We start from the raw sequence: 24,877 nt of genomic DNA on the forward strand, positions 1-24,877 counted from the left end.
TTCCATGCATATCTGAAAGAAATCTAAAATAATGACATCTATATCACTATTCATATATGTTTTCTAAACATAATCATGTGCTTTTTATTTTCTTTTATATTATATTATTTTAAGTAAAAGTGAAGGTAATCCAGATATCAAATTATTTGCATGCAAATTACTAACACAAAAGTTCCATACTGGATTAGCAAGAAAAACAAAGAAGTCTTTGTTTCGAATGGGGCTGACAATATGTCTGTGAAACATAGGGCTCTGAATAGGGCTCATGGTTTCTAACCACTATCCATAGACAGAAACATTTAGAATAGGATTTTGAGCAGCAAGTACAGTGAATATGAGTGACATCCTCATTATTATCATCATCATCTCACCATTTTTATAGCACTGTCTCGATCCGAGTTCACAGAGAGCTCCTTCACTCGAGCCTTCAGCATCTGACAGTAAGTTGATGAAATCTTACACACATCCTGTAACACACAATGCACACGAATTAAGAGAGAGCTATTGGGTCACAATGTAAAATGCACATCCACTGTATCTCACAGTTCAATGAAATGCCTGTGCATGCATGTGTGTACCTCTGTGAGTTTGACCATAAGCATGAAGGCCTCCTCCGGGTCAGGCCAGCTCAACTGTTCCCAGAGCTGAGCAACAGGATGCAAACATGCTGCAATATCCACTGCAGAAGAGCTGTGCTTGATGGGAACTGCTCCAGTCTGCAGTGGCTGCAACTACAAGAGAGACACAGAGAGAATGTACCTTCAGCTTCACGTCAACATGTTCAACTTATCACGGCATTTACATTTTTTTGCTTAATGTGAATTAATAAGAACGATAAAACAGTTTTTACCTGATCCACTTGCACAGCCTTTTCCACCCTCGCCATTGTGGTGCTAAAGGCTTTGTTTAACCAATATGGAAGAGCATCTCTGAAGTCCTCATGGAAACTTGTGAGCTGCAGTAACTTCCCTCTAAAAGAGAAATCAATACTTCATGTTTGTGATAAAGACAGAAAATACCCCAGCCATTTTTAGGACTTAAGCTAACGTTGTGGTAAGGTTATCTCAAGGTTATGAACAAAATTGCATTCCGATTAAATATTAACACTGGCAAACATCTGACCTTTTTTGTAAGAAGGCTTTGTCTTTGTGGATGGCTTGCAAAGTGAGATAGACAGGAAACAGGCTGTTTGCCAGCGGCTGATCCATTTGATTCTCCAACTGAGAGAGTGTATCTCGCAACTCATCAGCCAGCTGTTCACACACACACACACACACACACACACACACACACACACACACACACACACACACACACACACACACACACACACACACACACACACACACACACACACACACACACACACACACACACACACACAGTTAAGGGACAACCAATAATCTACTGACCATACAAAAAGTCTAATCAGAGAAGAAATGCAGAGTAGTTTTTCAATGTATTTTTTCTTGTTTCTCACCAGAGAGTCCAGTTTTTGGTAAACCACAGTGAAAACATCCAACTGCACAGCACTGGAAACAGAGAGTATTTTATTACAAAGAGTCATAAAGACTACTTGTCAGTGATGTGATGGACAAGAATGGCTATCAAATTAACTGACCATTGTTTAAGTGGCACAAAAATTGGCAATATAAATTATAGTATACATACAGTTCATTATTCTTACCTGACAAACACCTTATTCCAGACATCTTTACTGAGTCGAATGTCCTGTTGCACTTCTCCAATCAACAGAGAGAGGGCGCTGACCTTCTCTAACAGATCCTGTCAAAGAGCAATTATCATGAACCTAAACTCACACAAAATTATTGGAATAATAGCCTATATTTTCTATATACATCTGGAATGAATGTCAATAATCTGCATGGTTTCTCACCTTGGTCATGGGCTGATGTAAACCTTTTTTGATGTTAAACCACTCTACGGTGCCATTCTGGGAGAAAAGGAACATGCTTTTAGGTAAGTAAGACTTTTAAAAGGTTTTAAATAAATAACCATTATTTAGAAATATAGCGATTAAAATATTTAGTTGAAATGTGTTTCATTTTTAATATTTGAATTGAGTCATACATATAAAGTCCCAAAACTGGGACTCATTATGTTTAACATTAAAAATGTTCTCATTAACATCATTTTCGACAGGTGTGCAAAACGTATTTTATTGTGGTGTAACATGTAAGATCTATATATTGAAAATATAAAATAAACTCACAACAACAGCATCTGTGACCTCAATGTGCAAGTCAAATTGAGCAGGATTGAGCTTCTGAAATGCTCGGGTCTTACAAATCTGGACAAGAACTCTATATAAACACAAAACATAAATATACTTTATGGGAGTTCTGCATACAAACAGTATAGACATAAACAAATTATCCATGGTTAACTTATGTTATGTGTGTGTTACCTGAGCAGTGTATGTAGCCGTGGTGTTGTTTTAGGGGTTGGAGCATAGATGTCCCTGTATTTGGACACTAAGCAGAGCCCATACTGCAGAAACCCATGCAGAGAGTCACCTAACTCCTGTTTCTGTTAGCAAACAAACAAAACACTAAACTTGGTAAAGGTTATCTTGATTATCTGGCAAAAGAAAAACATGGCAAAATACACTGGAAAAAATAAAAATGGTAACCTAAAAATGGTAAATTAACTGGTTTTATTCAAGACAAAAATATTTGAACTAACCTAACACTGAACTAACCTACAGTATATATATATATATATATATATATATATATATATATATATATATATATATATATATATATATATATATATATATATATATATGCATTAATTTATACCAACAAAACACATTTTTATGGGTCATAAATGTAACAATTGCAGGTTACCACATGTACAGCAACAAGTTTTATTTGTTTGTTATTATTTGTTTGGTTTTCTCTTGTTTTCCTGATTTCTTGCCTGTCCAAAAATTATGTCCACTCAGTTTGGCATGTCTCATTGCAGTAAAATAATATATATAATGTTATATATATATTACATATAATACATATATACAGCATATACATATACCTGTCTGGGGTTGGTAAGGTTTTTAAAGTCTTATTTGATCAAAAACACAAAAAACATATTGTGAAAAAAAACCATTCAAATTTTAAATGACTGTTTTCTATTTTAATATAATTTCAAATGAAATTTATTCCTGTGATGCAAAGTTGAATTTTCAGCATCATAACTCATAATTTGCTGCTCAAGAAACATTTGTATTATCAACACTGCAGCTTAATATTTTTGTGGAAACCTTTTCAGGATTCTTTGATGAATAGAAAGTTCAAAAGGACAGTATTTGAAATAGAAATCCTTTTTAGCATTATAAATTCTGTTTGTCGTCACTTTTGATCAATTTATCAATTTGATAATTTTTGCTAAATAAAAGTATTTTCTTTAAAAAAATAAAATAAACGGTAGTCTATGTATTTATGTACATACAGTATTTTATATATATACACAAAAACAGCAGAAATGCACAAAAATGTTTGCCATGAAACATTTTTGCTACTTTCTTGTGACAGCAAAGACAGCTCGACTTTACCACAACATGATGCTTGGATATGATGATATGATATAATTTGAAAACACTGATGATTTAAGTGATAAACTGTGAACACATCATGTGACACGGTTGCAACATTCCTGCTTGTGATGCAGTGTAGAAAGTACTTTCTAATTCTGTACATCAACACCCACTCTGAAATCTGTATGTGTCAACTTTCATATCACATAGGCTAAAAAAACTGCACAAAAATCACCAACCTGCTGGTAGGGGAGTTCCTGTTGGCACCAGTGATACTCTATACTGGTTAGCTGCTGGAAAAGCACGGTTGAGTCCACCTCCAGGTTTTGGTAAAGTTTGCTGTATGCTACCCACTTCCTGTTTAACCCCACCAACAACCCACACAAATGCAAAATAGATTTAAAACAGTCAGCACGTACTCCATTCATTACATTTAAACTGCTCACTAACACCGTTGAGTTCAGATATGTTAAGCGTGATATATGACAAGTTCTTACGCCAAGTCTTGGAGGAAAGGTGAAATGTCATTCTGGTTGGCATAGTACTCGAGCAGGGCCGTCCCCTCCCCACACAACTCTCCCTTCCACGGGTTACTGTCCTGAGGGGTGAGAGTAGAGTAGGAATGAAGGAGAGAGAGAGATGCAGAAAATATTGTGAAAAGAATAGCTGAGTTTCAACTTTACAGTATATAAGCAGTATTAGTGCAGCAGGAAGTGTTGTTGAAGCTTACACAAACAGTGGCCGTTTTAGAAAGATATTTCATCATTTTATAGAGAAGCTTTCATAAATTCTCTGTTAAAGATTACAGTACCTGTTGTTTAGAGATATGAGCTTGAACAAATTGTTGCAGGATGCCACAGTAGTTCACATAAGGACTCCGTCCAGCACTCAGGTTCTCATCTCTCTGCCAATCATAATTCAACCATCAGATTCAACAATCAAGTAAATAAACTATATATGAAGTGTACTAAAAGTCTAATAGACAGGTTGCAATGTTCATCTCTGGTTTAGCTTTATTTTTTGGTCTATTTCAAAGGAGTCAAGAAAGAACAGTCTAGAAGTGGTCTTTCTTACGTTTTTATCCAATTGTCTCTTACAACTTTGCCACTTTGTTTGTCATTCACTTTGGATAACATTCCACATATCACTGTTATTTCAGCATTTATATACTATTTTTTCACATTTTAAATTAATATTTGTATTTATTTTTATATTTTCAGCATTCATTTTAATTTTTAGTTTATACTTTGTTATATGCTTTTGTTTTTTTTCTAAATATTACTTTTTAGATTTAATTTATTTTTATTCCAGTTTTAGTTCTTATTTATTGCCAGTTAGTCATTTTAGCGCTTCAACTCAAATTTATTTCAGTTATTTGCCAAGGCAACATTTCTACATCATCTCTTATTTATATTATATTTTAGTTTTATTTCGATTAACAATGTTTTTTAACAGTTTTGGTTTAATTTTAGTTAATGATAATAACCGTGCCATAAATAATCATGCATGCATATTTAGGTTCAGTTCTCAAACATTACAAGATGAATTGAAAATAAGGCCTCATTCTGTGGTCATTCACACAGTTGCACTTCACTTAAAAAAAAAAAAAAAACATATATTCAAATTACACTTCTTAAAAAAGTACTTGCAACACAGTGGAATATCCTTTTTGTGATCTTTACCAGCTAACCAAACAAAAAGCACAATTTTAAGTACTGGACAACATTATGATCAGCTGATTCACACAGGAGAAAAAGCCTTCACCTCTTTATGAATGAATTTAAGCTGAAGATGACACTGTCCTCTGTCTGGGTATGTCTCTGTTCGGGGCTCCAGGTTATACCATGTGTCCTCTGTGCAGTGAAGGTCCTGCCCACAACACACATGCATACAGTAAAGCACATGCCATGCACCAGAAATATGAGAGATTGAGATTTCCGTGTACTTTATATTATAATAATAATATCATATTATCAGATTTATTTAAATATTGCATAAACAATATTTCTAAACAATGTAGGACAGGGCTTGATACAGGTCTGATATGTTGAAAATCATAATAATGCAGTCATAAACCAGTGTGATGCAGAATACCTTCAGTTTTAGAACAATATACCCCAAAAAATCATCCTGGCCTTTCTCTTTTTTTGCATCTTTTAGCATCCTGTGAAGAGACAGATGAACACTCAGCATTAAATTAAATGCCAGCACTATTTGGAAAATTGTTATGTGAAATACTTTAATTTTAAAATATTTATTTAAATTTGTAAAAACTTTTAAAAGCTTATTCTAAAGCCTTAAATGTTTCAAACCTTTTAAGTCCATGGATGTTTGTGCGAAACTCATCAAATTTTTGCACCAGTGACACCTCCTCATCTTTGTCCCTTTAAAACAAACATTTCTGAGGTATTTAGAATTAAAATATACAAAAAAAAAACATATCCAGTACAATCCAATCAGTATTTAACTAAATCTCTTCACTCACCACATCTCAATGTGGAAATTGGCATTTGAGATGTCTTCAAACTCTCTGTAAAAGAGGAGCCGAGCGTTGAGAAAAAACGATCCATCAACAGCCGGTGGTCAAATACTTTCTATAAAAGTTTTGCGTACTCACAGTTTGAAGGTCTCATTCCAGATGGGGTTGAGAGTCTGTTTCTTTATGGTTGTCACCAACACCTGCCCCTTAGCCGAATCCCGCACTACTGCTTTCTGAGGTTTATTGGATGATCCAGCTCCATGAGAATCCTTGTCTTCATGTAGGATCGACAGCAGGCAGTACGGATCACTGAATCCTGTTATCAAAAATGCAGAGAAGGTCAGACACATGTAAGAGGTTGTCTGGATATTATTAGTTATTTTAAAAATGTCTGAAAATCCAATGAGGTTTTGTATGTTTATTATACTATACTGTAAAATGAACAACCCTTGTTTAATAAAATGCAGATCAAATCATACCACTAATGTCCTTCCCCAGAATTCCCTTAGCTTGTTTCACTGTAACCACGAGGCAGTAGACCGGGACCTAGTTATGGAGAAATTTACATAATAAAAAAAACAACAACAACAAGCAACAAGCTAAAAAAACATCACTGGTATGCGGTAAGAGGCAAGCTTTTCTTGCGATCTTGTTGCCTGTCAAGTTTGCAGATGCTTTTCCGTTCACATGAGAACACATAATACTTTCCTGGGGTCTTGATCAGTAATGACCAGCTGACTGTACATTATGCCTTATAGATTACACATACAGTATGCGACACAGGATATTATATAATAATTTTATGTAAAATTTTGGACATTATTCTTACCAACGAGCTCTGGACTTTTTCACTCAAGGTTTTATGCTCTGCCTCTGTCATGGAGAATGCCTGTCAGAGAATGAATATTTAAGGCACAATTATTAAAAAATACAAGACTATAAAAAATAATAATCCAGAAGTGTGTGTTGTTTTACCTCTCTGATATAGTCTTGAAACTGCTTGGCACTGTATCGCTCTTTTGTGTGTGGTCTTCCTAAACTGTGATTGATTGTGTACAGAAGTTCCTTATACAGCGGTTTGAGCTACAGGGACAATAATAGAAATTATTTCACAATGTTCACAGGAAAATACTTGAAGTTATCTGACTCTGATGAATCATTACCTCCTTCTCTTTATGTCTCTTTTCACTCTCCTCTGGGTTCTCTGAGTCTTTGAAATCCTTGGAGATATAGCAAATACAAGATTCCAAACATTAAGTACTTGTAATTATATTATATTATATTTTTAAATGCTTGTAATCAGATTACAGTTACTTTTTTATTGATTACATGATTACATGTTATTCTCACAATGGCAGTAAATTATTCATAATTCATTTATTCTCCATACTACAAGCAGATAAACAAATAAAATGGTTTTAAAAATCGTTTTTTTAGCAAGTGTTCATTTTAATTTGACATTTTTATGATTTAATTACTTAATGGCTTTTCATTAAACTCATGAACCCCCTGCAGTTCCATCTCAAACCCCAGCTTGGGAAACACTAATGTAATGTAATATTAAATACACTTCATGCTATTGATAACAAAGAATGAAATATATATATTTTTTATATATATTTTTTTTTATCAATATGGTACAAGATTATACTATTAAAATCAATGTGATAAACGAGTTAGGTCAAAGGTCATCTAAAAGTAATCTAAAAGTAGTCTGATTATGTCACCATAAAGGTGTAATGTAATGGATTACATTACTAACTACAAATTTTGTCTTGGAATCAGTAACAGACTGCAATTTGTAAGTAATCTACCCAGCACTGCTCCTACTTTTGAAAATATGTGGCATCAATACAGTTTTAAAATCCCTTTAAAAAATGTGTTTATGATAGATTACAGAAGGAATAATTCCTTACCTTTCTGTTTAGTTTTCTGGTCATGCCAATTCTCCGCGCAGGGGAGGACTGAAAGGGGGACAAGAGTTTCAATTAAATTCAATGAGAAAGAAAGAAAGAAAGAAAGAAAGAAAGAAAGAAAGAAAGAAAGAAAGAAAGAAAGAAAGAAAGAAAGAAAGAAAGAACTAACTCATACAATACCTGTCTCGGTCGGATCCGAGTGGACCCAGCACTTTCAGTGTGGGACTACAGATAGAAACATATAAAACAAAGAAAGTTATTGATAATAAATGTACAAAAGCATTGTTAAAAATAATATAGAAACAACATCCAAATACAGTCCTCCTGTGTACTTCTTACAGTACTACGCCACAGTGGTTAGCACTGTCGCCTCTCAGCAAGAAGGTCGAGTCCCGGCTGAGCCAGGAGGCCTTTCTGTGTGAAGTTTGCATGTCCACAATCCAAACACATGCAGTATAGGTGAATCGGAGATGTTAAATCGTCCGTAGGTGTAAATTTGTGTGTGTGAACACCAAGCCCGCATGTAACGGGAAGGATTGGGGAAAGACCTGGTGTCCGACCCGGAAAAAATCATCACCGAGAAAACTCTAGAATCACCAAGAGTCAAATACGACTGATATGGGAATGAATGAATTCAAACACAAGTCTTTATTCATAGACTCTGTGATCATGACATAATTATAACATCATATGTTTGTCTGTTACTAATTATTCCAAGATATAAAATCACATATATAAGTTCACACGAACCCTTATGTGATAAATGATCAAGTGCCAGGCTCTACATGGAAAATTCCTATGCAAATATGTGATATTGGCATGTCGTCTCTGCTGTGCTCTGTACTTCCTTATTATTAGCAATAAGGAAACCTCATGACAGATGACAGTGACCCGCAATCATGGGTTTTTCTGTGACAGAACACATTTCTAGTGTGTAGTGAGTAAAGACAGGAAAAAAATACAGGAACAAATGTGTGGCCCTGGAAAAGGAACCAGTGGTTGTGGCTATCAACTGTGATATTGAGAATATATTGTTCATATATATATATATATATACACCAGCAACATGTCCCCAATGCCAGCAATCCCCATAAGGAAAACAGCTTATAAATCAATAAATCATACTAAGTGATGCTTCTTTGAAAATGTAAAAATGCAGAAAGTTGTCTGTGATGGGCTTAGGGTTATAGGATAAAATATACAGTTTGTACAGTATAAAAATCATTATGTCTATGGAATGTCCCCATAAAACATGGAAACCCAACATGTGTGTGTGTGTGTGTGTGTGTGTGTTTTAACATCAAGAGTTTAGGTTAAAATGTACCATTTTTAATCACCTTTTGGGATTTTTTGCAGTTAATAATTGCTCAAAATAGTCCTGTAGTGTGATAAAATATTTTATTATAACTCAATTAAATGAGGTCAGCAAAACTGTACGATACTTATAAAAGTATTATTAAAAAGGTTACATTTGTTTTAAAATAAAGCACTGTGGGACACTGCTGTCACTGTTTGGCATGTCAACTAATAATTTCATACTTAAGATGTGAGAATCCAACATATCAAGCTTTACACTCAAAATTATTTATGAAGACCGGTTTGACACACCCCACCCATCCCCCATAAAATAAAATAATAAATAAATAAAAGATTTTTAAATAGCCATGCATTTTACTAACCTCTTTAGGAGGAAGAAGTAGATTCTCCCCCTGTGTGGATGCCCCATCTTGGACTGGTACCATATTTTACTGCTGTTTTTGACCTACACTCCTTTACATGAGATGCACCTCACCCGATTATTCAGATCTCTGAAACACAAGCAATGTAATAAGGTGAAGGATGCCGACAGCTTTTCTTTAGTGCTCTATCAAAGAGTCAGACGCTTAAATGGACACAAGTGTTGAGTCTTCACAAACGTCTCATGTTTAGGAGCGCAGTGTTTCTTTTAGGGTGCGGAAGTTGCCGTTTCCTGTTAAAGGTCGGACCTGCAACTGAACTGTTTCTTCATACAGCAGAAACTGCTACCACGTCGTCTCCTCTTGTTGTTCTGTCACTCCATCTTCCTTCCTCTCTCACCGTGCACATCTCTATGCCACTCACTCTTCATCTTTACATATTTAGTCTCTATTTAAACCACCACAGTGCAGTTAAAACAGGATGCTCTGCTCTCATATTTTCCATGGTTTGACATTCTGTAGTTTGTCACCCGTCTGTAGCTGCAGCACACCAACTTCGCACCATTTGACGTGAATATTAGCAGATAACATTCAGTAGTATTGGAGAACACCACTGATTTGCATTAGGAGAGGAAAAAGCTTTAGACCGCAAAGGAACAAAGGTGTCGAATCTAACATTTACCAAACTCTCTGTTAGGAAGAATCAGTGGGAGAATGTGTTTTTCAAAATAAAGACAGTGCTCATTAATCTGAGCATATCATGACTAGTCTACAGTATATGTAGATTTACATCCTAAAAGCAACTGTAAATTAAAGGAAATAAAAAGGGAAAAAGAAGCAGGTTTTTTTTTCCATAAATGGTCCAAGTTCTTTCAGTCTCCACTGAAATAACTGGCAACAACAAAAAGAAAAACACAAAAAGTTGAAAACAGAAACCATCTGGATTATCTACACTAAAGGGAACAAATGCTTTACTATTTCCAAGGGAGACATAATTGCATAAATTTGTTTTGTTAAGCATAATTTTGCATAAAGATAGCATGCTATTTCAGTTAGGCTCAATTATCTGCAGGACAAATTGTGATGTTAGTGTTTAGAAACACATAATTTCAAATTGCATTTGTATATGGGAAAAATACCACAAAAACACATTGTCCCTTCCTTCATTTACAGTTGTAAATCTCCAATATAATATAATATAATATAATATAACATAACATAACATAACATAACATAATATAATATAATATAATATAATATAATATAATATAATATAATATAATATAATATAATATAATATAATATAATATAATAATCTCACTCACTTCCACAGTGGTTGTCGATTGCAATGCGTTGCGAAGAGTTATAGCGGCATCATGTGGTCATTATGAAGAACTTCTGCTGTTGAGAAAGATGCGAATTTGTACCCTGGACAACACGATACAAAACACAAACAAAGTTAAAGATAAAACCAGGCGTAAAAGTTTGACAGTTTATTTATTCATACATTTGATTAAATTAAAAAATAATATTTAGTAAACGCTAAAGCAAAAATATGTAACGTTATATTTTTATTTATATTTCATGTTTATCTCTCCATCCTGAATGTGTGGTACATCCTGAATCAGTCGTAGTAGTATGTTTTGCATGTACTATATTGCGTGTTGTATTCGTACTGAAATTAATATTGCATGTTGTCTTGTTCATTGTGTTGGATGTTTGGAGCAATTCAGTATTATATATTCCTGATTGAATTGAATTGAATTGAAATTAAATTAAATGTAGACTCACTAAAAAGGTATTGACCCGCTGACAGTATGCGCCGCTGGTGTAGTGGTATCATGCAAGATTCCCATTCTTGCGACCCGGGTTCGATTCCCGGGCGGCGCACAATTTATTAATCCTCGAATTAATTCTCAAATATTACCAGATATTGTCCCACTCAGCTATAATATTAAAGAGGCTCTTGATAATTAATGTGCAATAATTCCTGTGTAAACTTCAGAATTTGCCCGGCCTGGTTGTATAACCAGATAAAGTATTAACAAACAACAACAACATATCTGTACTTACTGGCGCTTGCTGATAGAGTATATTTTCTATTAACGACATTTATGTCCCGCTTGTTTTTCTGAAGTCTCGTTTACGAATACAAACCGTCGGTGTCTTTTCTCGTGACTGCGCGCGGCGCGGCCTGTGAGTGAGTATTTTATTGGTTGGATCTACTGAATCAATACCGGTCCGGTACGCACCCGTTTTTGAACGAGTCGGTATTTTGAATCTAAAGGAGACTCGGAGCGGCACTGATTGATACAGTATGATACATCGATCGTACATCAACGAGCTGGATTGGAAAAGTGTGTAAAATGACTGGTGACCATACACATTTGAGTTAATTAACGTTACATGTTATTTAAATTTTTTTTAAGGAAAGACTATTCCTAGATGGTCTTAGCAGAATTTTAATAAAAGTTAAAGCGTGTTCGATCGGATCGGTGTTTTGTAACGAATCGGTTGAGTGAATGGTTCAATGAGTCACTCTCAATGCCTCGTCGTCACCTCATGGCGTATTTCTGAACGATTCTTGAATGAATCAGTGAAGGGATTCAAAAGAAAAGATTCGCGGTACTGGGATGAATCATGGGTTCTGGTTGCCACCATCAAATACCATATTATCCATTGTTGCTAAATGTAAAATCATAATTAACAAGATGACCTTTCATACTCGGACACAGACTCTTCCGCGAACACTTATTAACAGCCATCATTATCGACAGATAATCTCTCTCCACGGAAACTAAAGTAAACAATTGGGTTTTACTGGGCTCAGTGCACTGGTGAAACTGCTACAACTTCAGAGCGTTGTATTGCAGCATTTTGGCTAACTTTACCGTCATACGTTTCTTTTGTTTGGATAAAACCCCGTCTCTTAAATGTAAACGAAGTTTAGCTTGTAGGATGTCATTTTGTGAACTGAAGTGCTTCTGTTGTTGTCGCTCGGCAACAAGCGTCGGAAGTTTGCTTGAAGTGTCTATGAGGGTGTAACTGAAGTTTGAGGCAGTTTAGTGGATCGAATCATTTATATTATTTATAATTCCTTACCTATTTCGTGTTTTAAAACCACACATTTGAATGAATCTGCACATTTCTAGACTATTAAGATGACTGAAGTCAAATGTTTAAGGAGAGAAGCTGGCGACTCAGTGCTCGAATGGTCTTGTAAAAAAAAGGGTGAGGATTTCAACATTTGTGGCCGCTGTCAGTCGTGTGTCCTCTCTCAGAAACTTCACCACTACACCCAGTGGGTGAATAAGACTGGAGGAGTATATCAGAGGAGGTTTCTCACTGGTATCCTAGTGCGGTGCCACAATCTCCAAATCCTGGAGCATCTTCAGAGTGTTTTACAAGTGACATCAGGGAAAGATTTCACCTATTCCAGGTCCAGAGCCCTGCCCAGCAAACCCGAGGACACCATATGGAGGATGGATGGAGCTCTGGACATAAAACTGCATGGAATGGACATGTTGGAAACCTGGGAATGGTTTAGGAAGAGCCCAGACTGGACCAAGTCCAAGTATGTGCTGGGGCTCTTGTCTTTATGTGACACCCCTCTATTGCACATGTTAGCAAATTTGGTGAATATCCTGATTGTTTGGGAGAAAAACAAATTTCTTCAATTCAGCAATGCTGGTAAGAATGCACATCACCAACTAATGATTATAATAAAAGGCATCATAATAATCACATTTAAACAAAAAGCATCTTAGTAAATGGCACTTATATAATACATGAATCTATCAATGCTTGTAGATGAAGTAACACAATACTTCAGCTCTGTAAGCAGTTCTTATCAAATACATTGAAGGTTTTTAAAGGGACAGTTCAACCAAAAATGAAAATTCTGTCATAATTTACTCACCTTCAAGTTGTTCACCACTACTTGTTCACAACTTCTTCTGCAGAACACAAAATAAGATATTTTGAAGAATGTCAGTAACCAAGAACAGTTTGGTTACGACATTCTTCAAAATATCTTCTTTCACGAGTTCACACTTACAAATAAGTCGGATAGATTCAATTGGTAAACGTATTTGGCGTGCTGTCCGGGGAGAGGGCTCTAATTTTGGTAATTGGCCCGAACACAGAGTATTCTTTTGACCGTGAAGATCACAAGTGTGCACCTTGACTTTTTCCATAAATTATTGGATATTTTATATTTATTTTAAAAAGTGAATTAAATTAAAAGGAAATTTCATTTATATTTGTAAGTGGTTGAATTTATTCAAGTCACCCATTTATTATACAGTAACGGATGCCAAATCTCTCAAGAGTATCTGTCATGAGGTTGAGCTGGACATGCAGAATTTAGACCCCTGGAACAAAAGAAAAGGCAGAGATTCAGACTCCGACAATTCTGATGATCCTGATCCTGCCCTCACCGTCGTTCCCAGGTCTTCAAAATCTCTGTCAGGGGTCAGCCGACATAAAGATTTTATCCGAAGACTGCCAGTCGACATTGCAAAGATAATTTTGGGTAAGTCTAGTTTTCCCACTTGTCTATGAAGAGTTGACTGTTTAAACTTAACGTGAGAATTAAGTATAAACAGGTTAGTTTTGGACTTAATTCTAACATTAATTCTGCATGTCTGTCACTGTTCCCAGCAATAAAAAAGTGATTTCAAAGTTTTCAAAACAGAAACAATGGCCTCCCTCTCTTTCTTTTCTCTTTCTCAGGTGTTATAAGTTGAGCTTGACTGGTTCTTTTGAATTCAGATGCTTTGTTTCACTCGTCGTTATATGAGTGCATGCTTAGTTCATGTCATTTGTAAGCATCACTGTGTTGTTCTTTTCAGACCTATGAAATAGTCTAGTCTTGTGCTGCTATGGAGACAACTTTATTGCCTGTGGACAAGAGGGTTAGGTTGACTCAAAAAGATACTTTATCTAGAATGTACTAGACCTGGCAACTGAACCTAAATCACTGTCATGGCAACCAATTTCTTTTCAAGAGATTCTTTTCGAAATTCTAAGGAAAATTACTATCAGAAATACTTGTATTTTAGTTTTTAATTGCCATACAAGTCTTATATGCTCTGGCAGTTAATTGAAAGATTATATGGTTCACTCATCCTGAAATGACATTTAGGAACTTCACTTAAATAATCTTTATGCAATTATGCATTATCATTATAAACCTAAAAATAGTGACATACCTAAAATATTCAGTTATTCAGGCATAATATATATCAGATTTTGTAAATTTTTTTAACCTTTTTAAAATTTTTATTTACACTTCTAGGGCTTTTGGATAAGGTCTCACTGAACAACTGCAGGTGTGTGTCCAAGCACTGGCAATGGCTTACTGATGAGACCTTAACTGAGGTGGAAGTAAAGAAGAATGTTGAGAAACAGGCCATGATTTTGCAAGTAATACATCATGTCAAAAATCATATATATATATATATATATGTTAGCAATGGCAAATGCATGGATTCGATTCCCAGGGAACACACAGTCTACTGATAAATTCTATACCTTCAATGCACTATACATAGATTAGGATAAAACATACTAATATTGTGAGTGTGTTAATTTGGTTACTTTAATAATAATCTGTCTGTGTTTTTGTCACATGAAAGTAGTTCATATAACTTTGTTCTAAATGTTACAGTCCTGATCAATTGTATGCATTTTCAGGGTAACTCAGCATCTAAGGTCAACCCGGTTTATGCTAAGATCTGTGAAGTTTTAGTGCCCATCAGTGAAGGGCACAAGCAGTTTCAGCATGGAGAATATTTCCTCAAACATAAGCTGGTAAAAAAGCCACTTTTTGCACTCTACATATACATATATACAAAGTTCTTTCATGAAACTCTAAATGGCGCATGCTGATCCGTCAATCTGTTTGCAATCACATCGTATTATATAGGGCGCAGCTTATTGGTTTCTGCTGTATCGGCAGCCAATGAGCTTGCTGCTTTCAAATACGTGGTCTGCATTTGATGTAGCAGTATGCAGCACACTTTCAGTAACCCTCCACTGCCCCAGCTACACCTGTAAAGGTCTGCTACTGGTAATTCATGTATGCTATATATTGTATGTATAAGTCCCCTACTTGCTCTGCTGCAGCGTAGCAGATCTCTTCCGCCAAAACTAAACATATTTAGCATTGTCATTTCCATTACCATGTCAAACGCTCCAAGAGTTGTCATGACAGAAATGTATATTTTTAATCTTCATTATAAACTTTACTTAGATTTGTCTCTTTTGGTGTTCTCAGACACAAGAACAGGATTTGGATTCTGCCTACAAAGGCTTTAAAACTAAGACAGTCCAAATGGAAGAACGCAACATGTACTGTGGCGTGTATAACATCTTGGTCCTGTTGGAAAGGTAGAATTTGTGTGGAAAATATGTTGGAAAATACTCTACAATAAATGTATTAAATATATAGATGTATTTAATATAGCTAGTTCTTATATATTATATCAAAGTTTTAGAACTTCCTGTCATTTTCTCCATATAGAGAAGACCCCAGTAGAGTGATACATTATGCTGGGGGGCAGTTTGTGGCGGTTGGCTCCAGGGACCGTGCCATCAGGTTCCTGCATGTTGAGTCATCCAAAGAGGTTCCTTTAGTGATCCAAGGACATGCAGGAAGTGTGAGAGCAGTTCTGGTTTGTGAAGAGAGAGACCTGGTTATCAGTGCCAGCTATGACCTCAGTATCAGGTTAGACAGACTTTACTATGGTCGTTTAACAAACTAAAATCATAGACAGCAGTAAAGAATGTTGTGCTTTACTCCTTTCAAAGGTGCTGGAACCTGAAGACAGGCGTATGTACAATGATTTTTCATGGACATTTTGGCACTATAAACTGCCTGGATTTGTACGGAGATAGACTGGTGTCTGGAGCCAAAGACTGTAGAATTAGAGGTAGGAGGTTGTGACCTGTAATATACCATAAGGCCCATTCACACTAAGGATGATAACTATAAAACCATAAATAAATAAATACAAACTTTAATAATCGTTTTAATGAGCATAGGGAAGTCCACACCACAACTATAACGATAACAGGATACAAAAGTAACGACTATTCACAATTATAATGATGCTATGTGTGTATTGATCACAGTGTGGAACCTTCTGACGGGGAAGTGTGTTGAGAATATGAAGTTTAAACACCTTAAACCAATCATGTGTGTAAAGAGTAATGAAACTCTGGTGGTCAGTAGCTGTGCTGGAGGTCAGATCAGGGTATGGAGCATGGAGACGGCTTCACTTACAAGGGTGAGAGAGATACTTACTGATCTTGTCCAGAACACAAGCATCTGTTTTAACAGTTTTTCTGTGTGTGTGTGTGTGTGTGTGTGTGTGTGTGTGTGTGTGTGTGTGTGTGTGTGTGTGTGTGTGTGTGTGTGTGTGTGTGTGTGTGTGTGTGTGTGTGTGTGTGTGTGTGTGTGTGTGTGTGTGTGTGTGTGTGCAATCGCTAGGACAGTTCTCATAACCTACTTTCAACTTGGCACAGCAGTTAATCTCGTATTCAAAATGCACTAAAACCCTTCTTCCATTACAATAGCAAAGGTTGTCACCCGACAAACACACTTTGTTACGCATAAAACAACGACCTAAAAACACTAACAACAGGAAGCAGCATACAATGTTTTCTTTTGTAAAAAATGTATTTAACAAAACAAGAATTACTCTCTTCACTGTTTAGAATTCACTGCACTATGTTACATGGTCCATGTTTACATTGCAGTACAAAATTATTCCTAAGTTTACATTTTTGTATAGATGGTAATGAAATTGAAAGACTATTGTACACCTGTGTTGGTGTTCAGCTTCATCTAATTGTTTTGATAATATTTCATTATTTTAGATTCAGAATATATTTCAATATGGCATTACTGTAGAAATGTAAAAAATTACTGTCTGATTCAGTTTTGTACTTAAGTTTAACTAAATAGTATGTATGTGCAAATTGTACACAGAGCTCTGTGTCTGAGTAAATAAATAATTTGTTATTTGAAAGAAGTAGCTATTAAATGCATTTTGTCCCAAAGCAATGGTAAAGGATCCAGAGTTTACCCCACATAGATGCTGCTGTGCTCACTGCGTGAAGAGTTTTGAAAATGTGACCTAAATATTGAGAAATGTATCCTAGCAATTGTGTAAAAAAATTAAATAAAATACTAAATACTCTCTTCTTGATACAGCAAATCAGTGGTCACCAGGGTCCAGTGCTGTGCCTGTGCTTCGATCAGTGGCATATCCTCTCTGGGGGTTCAGATGGGGAGGTCAAGGCATGGAGCACCAACAGTAGCTTCAAAAAATGCCTGAGGACCTTCCAGCATCCAAAGTGATAAAACCAATCAGTGACCGTACAAGCTGGTCATTCTAATCAATAACTTTTAATAATGAAGTGCATTTTCATAAATGATCTGATCTCTTGCCTATTCTCCATTATTTTCTTTAGAGAGGTGTTGACCATGTCTTTCCTGTTCCTGCGGCTCATTACAGGCTGCATGGACGGAAAGATCCGGATCTTCAACTTCTTAAATGGAGACTGCTTGAGAGTTATAAGGACAAACATGAAGCAATGCCCTGTCCTTTCTCTACACACACACCACAACACGTGAGTTTACCGTGTGTCTGGACATATTACTCAGTTTTATGTGCACAATTTAATGATGTTGTTCTTTATTGTAATGCTATATTATCTGAAAAAGATTTTTGTCATGCTGTCAGTGTGGTCGTAAACACCAGAGGCAGTATTCTGATTCTCCAGTTCGCTGAGGTTCACTGGGACTACTCTGCCAGTGCTTTTTTGGAGCGGTCCAAGATCTCTCTTGAGAGTGTGTCTCGGACTGCTGAACGGACGACTCGAGGTTCACCAAGCCCAAAAAGTCGTTTTCACCGTTTCAAGAGCCTCTCAACCCCCAGTATGCAGCTTGCTCGAGGTACCACCTTTCAAATGCCCTATAGACTACAGTCAAATTTATACACAGAATGTAATTTCTAATCTTGACTCACAATGGATTATGATCATAGATTATGATACCTGAAATGAATTGAAAAAAGTAATGTTTTCAAAACATTAGCGAGTGGCCGTTGATACTGTTTTCTATGCAGTGATGTTAGCCAATGATAACAGTGGTGTTTACTGACATGCCTTAAAGGAGCCGCCCCTTAAAAATTTATTATTTCAGACAGAGGGTCAGAATGAAGATTGTTTTTTGTTGTTGTTGTTTGTGCAAAAAAACGTTATTAACATTATAAGTAAACCGCAAGGAACATATTAAAACAATAATAATACAAATTCTCATTTTTATATGAGTACCTTTCCCTACTGTTTTGTCACTTTTTAAAGTGTAGAAGCGGCAGATCTTTTCTTCCATATTGTGACACATTTGAGTGTGTGAGGGCAGCAGTGATTTGTTGGTTCAATCCACCGGTTGTTCATTGGATGAAGGTGGATCTGAATGTGAGCTTGCAACCATTTGTAAGAAAGGGTTGGGGTTTGATTACACATTATGAGGTCAACATTAAAAAAAAGAAACATACATGGATGAATCATTCACAATAAGATCAACAACATGCATTTAGAAATTAGATAGGGTGAATTTTCATTTCATGTCAAGTTTAACATCTGTTTTTTGTACCTTCAGATGCTCAGCAGGAGTCCACACGGGCGGCGACGTGGAATCAGCTCCAGGCTCATCGTCACAGCAGGACCTCCATCAACATGCAGTCTGAGTGCCTCACCAGGCCCCGATCTGTTCTCTCAGCAAGCGGGCCTGTCAGTCGATATAAGGACTTTCAAAACCGAGTCAGCCACACACCAAGCACTGCCACCACCAACTTGGGTAAGAGATTAACCCAAAATATTCGATATGCTGGTGTTTTCTAGAACATAATTAGAAAATTATAGTTTAAGATGAAAATGTATGCATGAAATATGAGAATGGGTTCCTTATTTAAAGATAAGAAGACTTATGGCACCAAACACTCAGTACTCAGCCAGAGTGAGAAGGCAGCCCGAGACAGGGTGAGAAAGCGAGGTCCTCATCACCCTGTGACCCCTGACTTAGTTCTACTAAGGGCCAGCAGCTCCCAGCAGAGCTTGTGCATGGACAAGGCCAGGTCCAACATGGAGCTGAATGCCAGGGTACGAGATGCCTGGGGACCTGATTTATCCAGAGAGACATCATTTCAAACCACCACCAAAAGAACGTCTGAAATCCATGTTCCATTCACTACCCACAGCGTTGACCTCAACCCTCAGAGCTCCTTAAAGTCCAGGCAGACCTGCTTGACACCTCAGTCTCTTCCCAAACAATCCCAGAGATCCTTCAAAGTAATTCGGTCTGGCACAAACAAGATTGACCCTCTGAATACGAATTCCCCGGAAGATGGCAAGGCTCCACAGCGATTGTTTATGAGGCGAACTTCCATGCCCACACATTGCCATGAAGATTTTAAATTGACCAAAAAGTCCAGTTCATATCACGTCCCGCTAGACCCCTTCAGGGAGCATGGTGTCTTTCAGCTGAGGACGGACACGCAACTGGACGCTTTCATTCAGGAGTGTACCAGACAGCAGCAGAGTCACAAACATGGCAGGGGTGACCAAAGTAAAAGTGTTTCCAAGCACAGCTATTGTCATCAATAAAGGAAACTAGATTTCATGAAGGTACTGAAATCTAAAGGCATGACACACTTTTGTTATTAGCTAACCAGACACTGAATTCTCAGTTTGATATTTTACTCTATAGAAGTAACATAATATAATACCATAATACAATATTTTAAATGTTTATTTGAATTTGATAAGTTGGCATTTCCTGGGGGAAAATCTAGTTGTTTAGTACATCACATTTTTTACTTGTTGTATATTTTTATGTTATAGTCTTTGACCTCACATATTTTGATGGATAGATGTTGCATTATATCTATGCAGTTTGAGATTATCAGTACATGTCTTTCTTTTGTTGCTTTATTTTGTATACATGTTTTGATGCTAGGGGGCAGCAAAGTACAAGCTAAACTGTGTCCCACATAAATCATAAATCATAAGTGATCCTCTCAGGGCGGAACCTTATGTACATTATTTGAAATAGTTTTGAATCTTAATTTTTTTTTTTTACATTTATCATCAGTTCTGTATGCATATACAATCACTCTGACTTTTACCTTATTAATGAGAGACGCTGACAAGAAGTGTAAACATAATTTGCTGAAGTTGGAGAGACATGAAATAAATTAGATTTGCCACACACTGTGAGTAAAGAGATCTTTGGAAAAAAAAGTTTATATCTCCATCAGAACTCTGCGGTTTCAAGTCTCTTTGTCTTTAGCTGATTCTTATTAGGGAGCTGTTCTATTTAAAGATTGAAAGATTTGTTGAAAGTAGAGTTTATGTGGCAGTGTCAGGCAATGTAAAGCTGTCTGCTTCAAACAAATGATGTTTATCAAATGAACATCATCTGTTGAGGTTCTCTAACTCTAAAGATTAGCAGTTAGCATTTTAGTGCTGAGTTTTATGCAAGTTGCATCCAGTTATCTTCATTTCGCTCTTGCAATCCTGTCAAATAATGAATTATGTCAACATGAAATGAAAATTCCTGCTATCTATTTTCTAAACGCATCTTATTGTGAAGACTTCTCTCTGGTGGCATACTGTGTGCCTAACTCCTCCGATCATTTAGTTTGCTTAAACCCCATCCCATTCTTAAAATCGTCTGCACGCTCGCTTTCAGCCAACTGTCTCCATCCAATCAACAACAGACGGATAGAACTAAGTTCCCGCTCTTAATTTTTTCCCTTTTTTGATAGTTTGATTCATTTGGCTGTCACAATATTAAAGAAACAATCTGTTGCTACACATCCATTTCATTGCCACTTTAACGTAAAAGCCAAATGCCAATTTAAATGGATATGAATAAAATCACTTCTGATTTGTCAATGAAACACAGCATGAGGTTTTTATCTTGCACAATATGTGTTATTAGCAGTCGTACTTTTGCTGCTTTCAGTGCTGCCTCCGTACTGTCATATCTGTTTAAACATCTTTCTCCCATTGAAAATGAATTAAGAACATCTCCAACATGGAGATCAACTTCTGTTTATCTGGAAGTTCGGTAGTGTAAGTGTTTCAAATAAATACTGCTTATGAAATATGTTTAGCCTCCACCACAACGCAGTGTGTTCTTTTGTAAGCCTTGCTATCAAGCATGGAGCAAACGTTTTGGATACTTTTGGGCACAATACTTGCTGGTGAGTGTCTTTTTCTTTGATTCACTTATTCAAAGCAAATGTGTTTGGCTAACTACAAAGTGATTTGGAGCAGAAACTAGTTACATGATACTTTTCAAAGTTGGACCTTTGATGCCAATGGTTTTTTGTCCAGCAGCTGTTGATGGCCATCCTGACCAAGTTCTTTCTACTTGCCACCTGCTTTCTACCGTTGCCTTCAGGGCATTACTGAAGGGTGTGGATGAGGTTCCATTCCAGGGAAGATTTGTTTGAGCATTCAACAGCTGTGCAGCAGTGCAGCGGAGGAAGCAAACGGCGAGTGAAAGCAGTGGAGAGTGAGGGGTGGGCTGTAAGTAAGAGCAATCCCCCCTCACCCCTGAAGTCCCCTCTCTCAGGAGCTCTCTTGTGCTAATTAGATTTAATCTGCAGAAAATTAGGCTTCACCGTATCCCTCTTTTCTTTCCATCCAGTGACTGTGTCTGAAATCGGGGGAGGAGAATGCACTCCTACAAGCCTTCTCAGTGGAGACCGAAATCCTGAAAACCCAGCATTGTTCCCCCAGGTAGCGGCCTTGTTGTCCAGGGTCACCGGTTCCATGGTGAGATAATGAGCATGAAATAAAAGCAAAGGTGAACAACAGACAGGCTTCATGCAGGAGTGCGCACAAGCCTCCTGTTCCTCTCTGAGACCTGGGGTGGGACATATTGAGGCTGTTCGTTGGGGTGAGGGGGGTGGATGCGTGCAGGAAAGGAGGTTTCTGGAAAAAAAGCCTCCGCTTTCTATAAAACAGCTCAGATGTTAGTTGAAAAGCTGAACAATAAGGCGGAATCGGTGAATATGAATGAACAGAAGGGCTTGTGATCTCCATTTGACTGAGAGCAGAGGGATTTAGTCATGATGGTCTGTCAAATCACATTGCTGCAAATGTGCTGCATAGATGGAGGTGGCAGTTGGAAGCACATGGCAGGCGGTTGCTCAGAGGTCCTGGTGGTCCATATTTTAACTCCTAAACCACAGTTTATTTGTATGGCATGTTGACATTTGACGAACTGTCCACATGCTGAATGGACATGACAGAATGAGGGTATACAGTGCACAACTACATTAATTAGGTCTGATTTTGGGGAAACAATGACTAATTTATGCTTCACTTTTAAATGAGTAAATCAAAACTCATACATATATTTATATATTTATATCTCTCTCTCTGTGTGTGTGTGTGTGTGTCAAATTTCATGAAATATTACAATGTAATATAACTTTTTCCTATTCGAATATAATTTAAAATGCTATTTAAATGTAATTTAAAGCTGAATTTTCAACAGCCATTTACTTTAATCTTCAGTCTGACATGATCCTTTAGAAATCAGTCTAATGATGCTGATTTCATGCTCAAGAACCATTTCGTATTAGTAATGTTGAAAACAGTTAAATATTTTTGTGGAAATGATGATACTTTTTTCATGATTTTTTATGAATAGAAAGTTTTAAAAGAACAGAATTGATTTGAAATAGAAATATTTTGTAATATTATACAGTACTGTCACTTTTGATCAATTTAATGCTTTCTTGCTGAATTAAAATATTAATTTCTTTTTTTTTTAAATCTAATCTCAGACTTTTCAACATTAGTGTATATATATATCTACTTCAGTCATGAAACTCGAGGGCACAGACTTCTTTACAAGCAATCTGCAAGCAATCACATCATTGCCGAATGGCGATAGCTGATTGGCCTCTTACTCAACATTTAAATAGTCTGGTTCATTGTTTGCTGTAAGCTAGTCTTGCAGCGCGCTATCAGAGTTCCTCTGAAACCCTCCACCTCCCCCAGCTCCACCTGCCTAGATTTGCTACAGTATTAATGTATGTCTATTTAAGCAGCAGAAGCACATCTTACATGCTCACAGCAGCGTGTTTGTGTATCTGTAAGCAGTAGGAAGTTCATACTTGCTTTACAGCAGCAATAATCAACAGCAGCACCAACATAGCAGATCTAGTCTTTTGCAACCAAGACCATGATGCTGTTGTTAGCACCATGCTGTACTGTTTACACTGCAGGAACTGGTAGCAGATGAAAGAGTTATCATTAGGCAAAATATTGAAAAAACATATATTCAAGGGGAAAGTGTAGTGCATGATGGGGTTTCACTTCTGCCGAAACATGTGGATGGTTATGTGACCTCAGATTCTGTGTGGGCCTGAATATACAGTATGTACTGTCAGCTACACAAAATGCTTTTTCGTGAGCCTCTTTGTTAAGAACAGTTTTGCCAAGAAGATTGACATGAAGTTGAGATTTATTTGAAAAGTTTGAAATGATTCATACTGCAGTCCAGTGTTAGTTGTTCATCTAGAAGTGCTTGTCTCATTGTGCCACATTGTCACATCAAAGGAATCACCATTATAGCGAGAAGCTAAGCGTGAGTGTGCGTAATTCTTAACCAGGATATGATGTGAAAGGAAACATAGTAGAAACAGATGGTTTGGTTTTCTTTGTCAAAACTATGTTTCTCTTTATTTCCTAATAATATTTTCTATGGAGAGAAATCTGAAGCTAAATATCCAGTGGCTGAAGTAAATACTTCAGTCATTGACTAAATATCCTGTCAGGAGTATGAGGTGTAACTCTATCTAAACCTAATGACATCACTTAAATACAAAAACAGTGGAACGGAGAAGCCACAGCTTTTCTTTTCTAAGACTGCAAAACCTAGCGAATTGCCTTGCTGTCTGCCTGCATATAGAGCTGACTTCTATGAAAGGAAACTTCACAAGTGGCTAATTTTGGACACTTACACGAGCACAAAGTGCACAAGAGATTTGACTCAACAATTGATTTCTATTTCTGTTGCAAAAGGGCGTCAGGAATGAGTTCTAAAACCTCAAAATAAATAAGCATTTTTGCAATTCCAGTTCCATTGTCCCAATAGGTTTTTGATTTGAATATCTGAAATAAGGTCTATGGTTTGCACAAGCTCAAGATA

The 24,877-nt window shown here is 36.6% G+C and overlaps 2 protein-coding genes across 2 annotated transcripts in view; one reads left to right on the forward strand and one right to left on the reverse strand.

Annotated features, from left to right (window-relative positions):
• The window catches only part of unc13d (unc-13 homolog D (C. elegans)), a 16,925-nt gene extending 6,795 nt beyond the window's left edge, over positions 1-10,130 (reverse strand). Inside the window, exons 1-24 of the mRNA XM_082151614.1 lie at positions 9,634-10,130; positions 8,135-8,179; positions 7,955-8,002; positions 7,202-7,258; positions 7,014-7,121; positions 6,868-6,927; positions 6,518-6,584; positions 6,177-6,354; positions 6,045-6,089; positions 5,872-5,943; positions 5,654-5,723; positions 5,324-5,428; positions 4,371-4,463; positions 4,057-4,157; positions 3,799-3,916; positions 2,429-2,550; positions 2,234-2,324; positions 1,898-1,954; positions 1,688-1,785; positions 1,481-1,532; positions 1,123-1,253; positions 851-971; positions 579-731; positions 372-467 (exon numbers count right to left, since the gene is read on the reverse strand). Coding sequence (XP_082007740.1) covers positions 372-467; positions 579-731; positions 851-971; positions 1,123-1,253; positions 1,481-1,532; positions 1,688-1,785; positions 1,898-1,954; positions 2,234-2,324; positions 2,429-2,550; positions 3,799-3,916; positions 4,057-4,157; positions 4,371-4,463; positions 5,324-5,428; positions 5,654-5,723; positions 5,872-5,943; positions 6,045-6,089; positions 6,177-6,354; positions 6,518-6,584; positions 6,868-6,927; positions 7,014-7,121; positions 7,202-7,258; positions 7,955-8,002; positions 8,135-8,179; positions 9,634-9,696 — 2,151 coding nt within the window. The 5' untranslated portion in view covers positions 9,697-10,130. The remainder of the gene's footprint in view (positions 1-371; positions 468-578; positions 732-850; positions 972-1,122; positions 1,254-1,480; positions 1,533-1,687; positions 1,786-1,897; positions 1,955-2,233; positions 2,325-2,428; positions 2,551-3,798; positions 3,917-4,056; positions 4,158-4,370; positions 4,464-5,323; positions 5,429-5,653; positions 5,724-5,871; positions 5,944-6,044; positions 6,090-6,176; positions 6,355-6,517; positions 6,585-6,867; positions 6,928-7,013; positions 7,122-7,201; positions 7,259-7,954; positions 8,003-8,134; positions 8,180-9,633) is intronic.
• Positions 10,131-12,235: 2,105 nt separating this feature from the next.
• Positions 12,236-21,605, forward strand: fbxw10 (F-box and WD repeat domain containing 10). The gene is made up of 13 exons (XM_082151323.1): positions 12,236-13,320; positions 13,937-14,164; positions 14,930-15,057; positions 15,328-15,444; positions 15,911-16,023; positions 16,157-16,360; positions 16,444-16,565; positions 16,768-16,922; positions 17,852-17,994; positions 18,112-18,270; positions 18,384-18,595; positions 19,304-19,501; positions 19,619-21,605. Exons 1-13 carry the CDS (start codon positions 12,792-12,794, stop codon positions 20,305-20,307), a joined length of 2,997 nt encoding a protein of 998 aa, XP_082007449.1. The 5' UTR covers positions 12,236-12,791; the 3' UTR covers positions 20,308-21,605.
• The last annotated feature ends 3,272 nt before the right edge of the window (positions 21,606-24,877 follow it).

Source organism: Leuciscus leuciscus, assembly GCF_965113295.1.
Source record: "Leuciscus leuciscus genome assembly, chromosome: 21".
NCBI lineage: Eukaryota > Metazoa > Chordata > Actinopteri > Cypriniformes > Leuciscidae > Leuciscus > Leuciscus leuciscus.

What these genes read in the sequence shown, in the direction of transcription:
- fbxw10 (XM_082151323.1), top strand. Translation starts at nt 12,792, where the DNA reads ATGACTGAAGTCAAATGTTTAAGGAGAGAAGCTGGCGACTCAGTGCTC. An exon ending in TCTTCAATTCAGCAATGCTG is followed by an intron (nt 13,321 to 13,936) that starts GTAAGAATGCAC and finishes TTTATTATACAG; the next exon opens with TAACGGATGCCAAATCTCTC. An exon ending in AGCTATGACCTCAGTATCAG is followed by an intron (nt 16,361 to 16,443) that starts GTTAGACAGACT and finishes CTCCTTTCAAAG; the next exon opens with GTGCTGGAACCTGAAGACAG.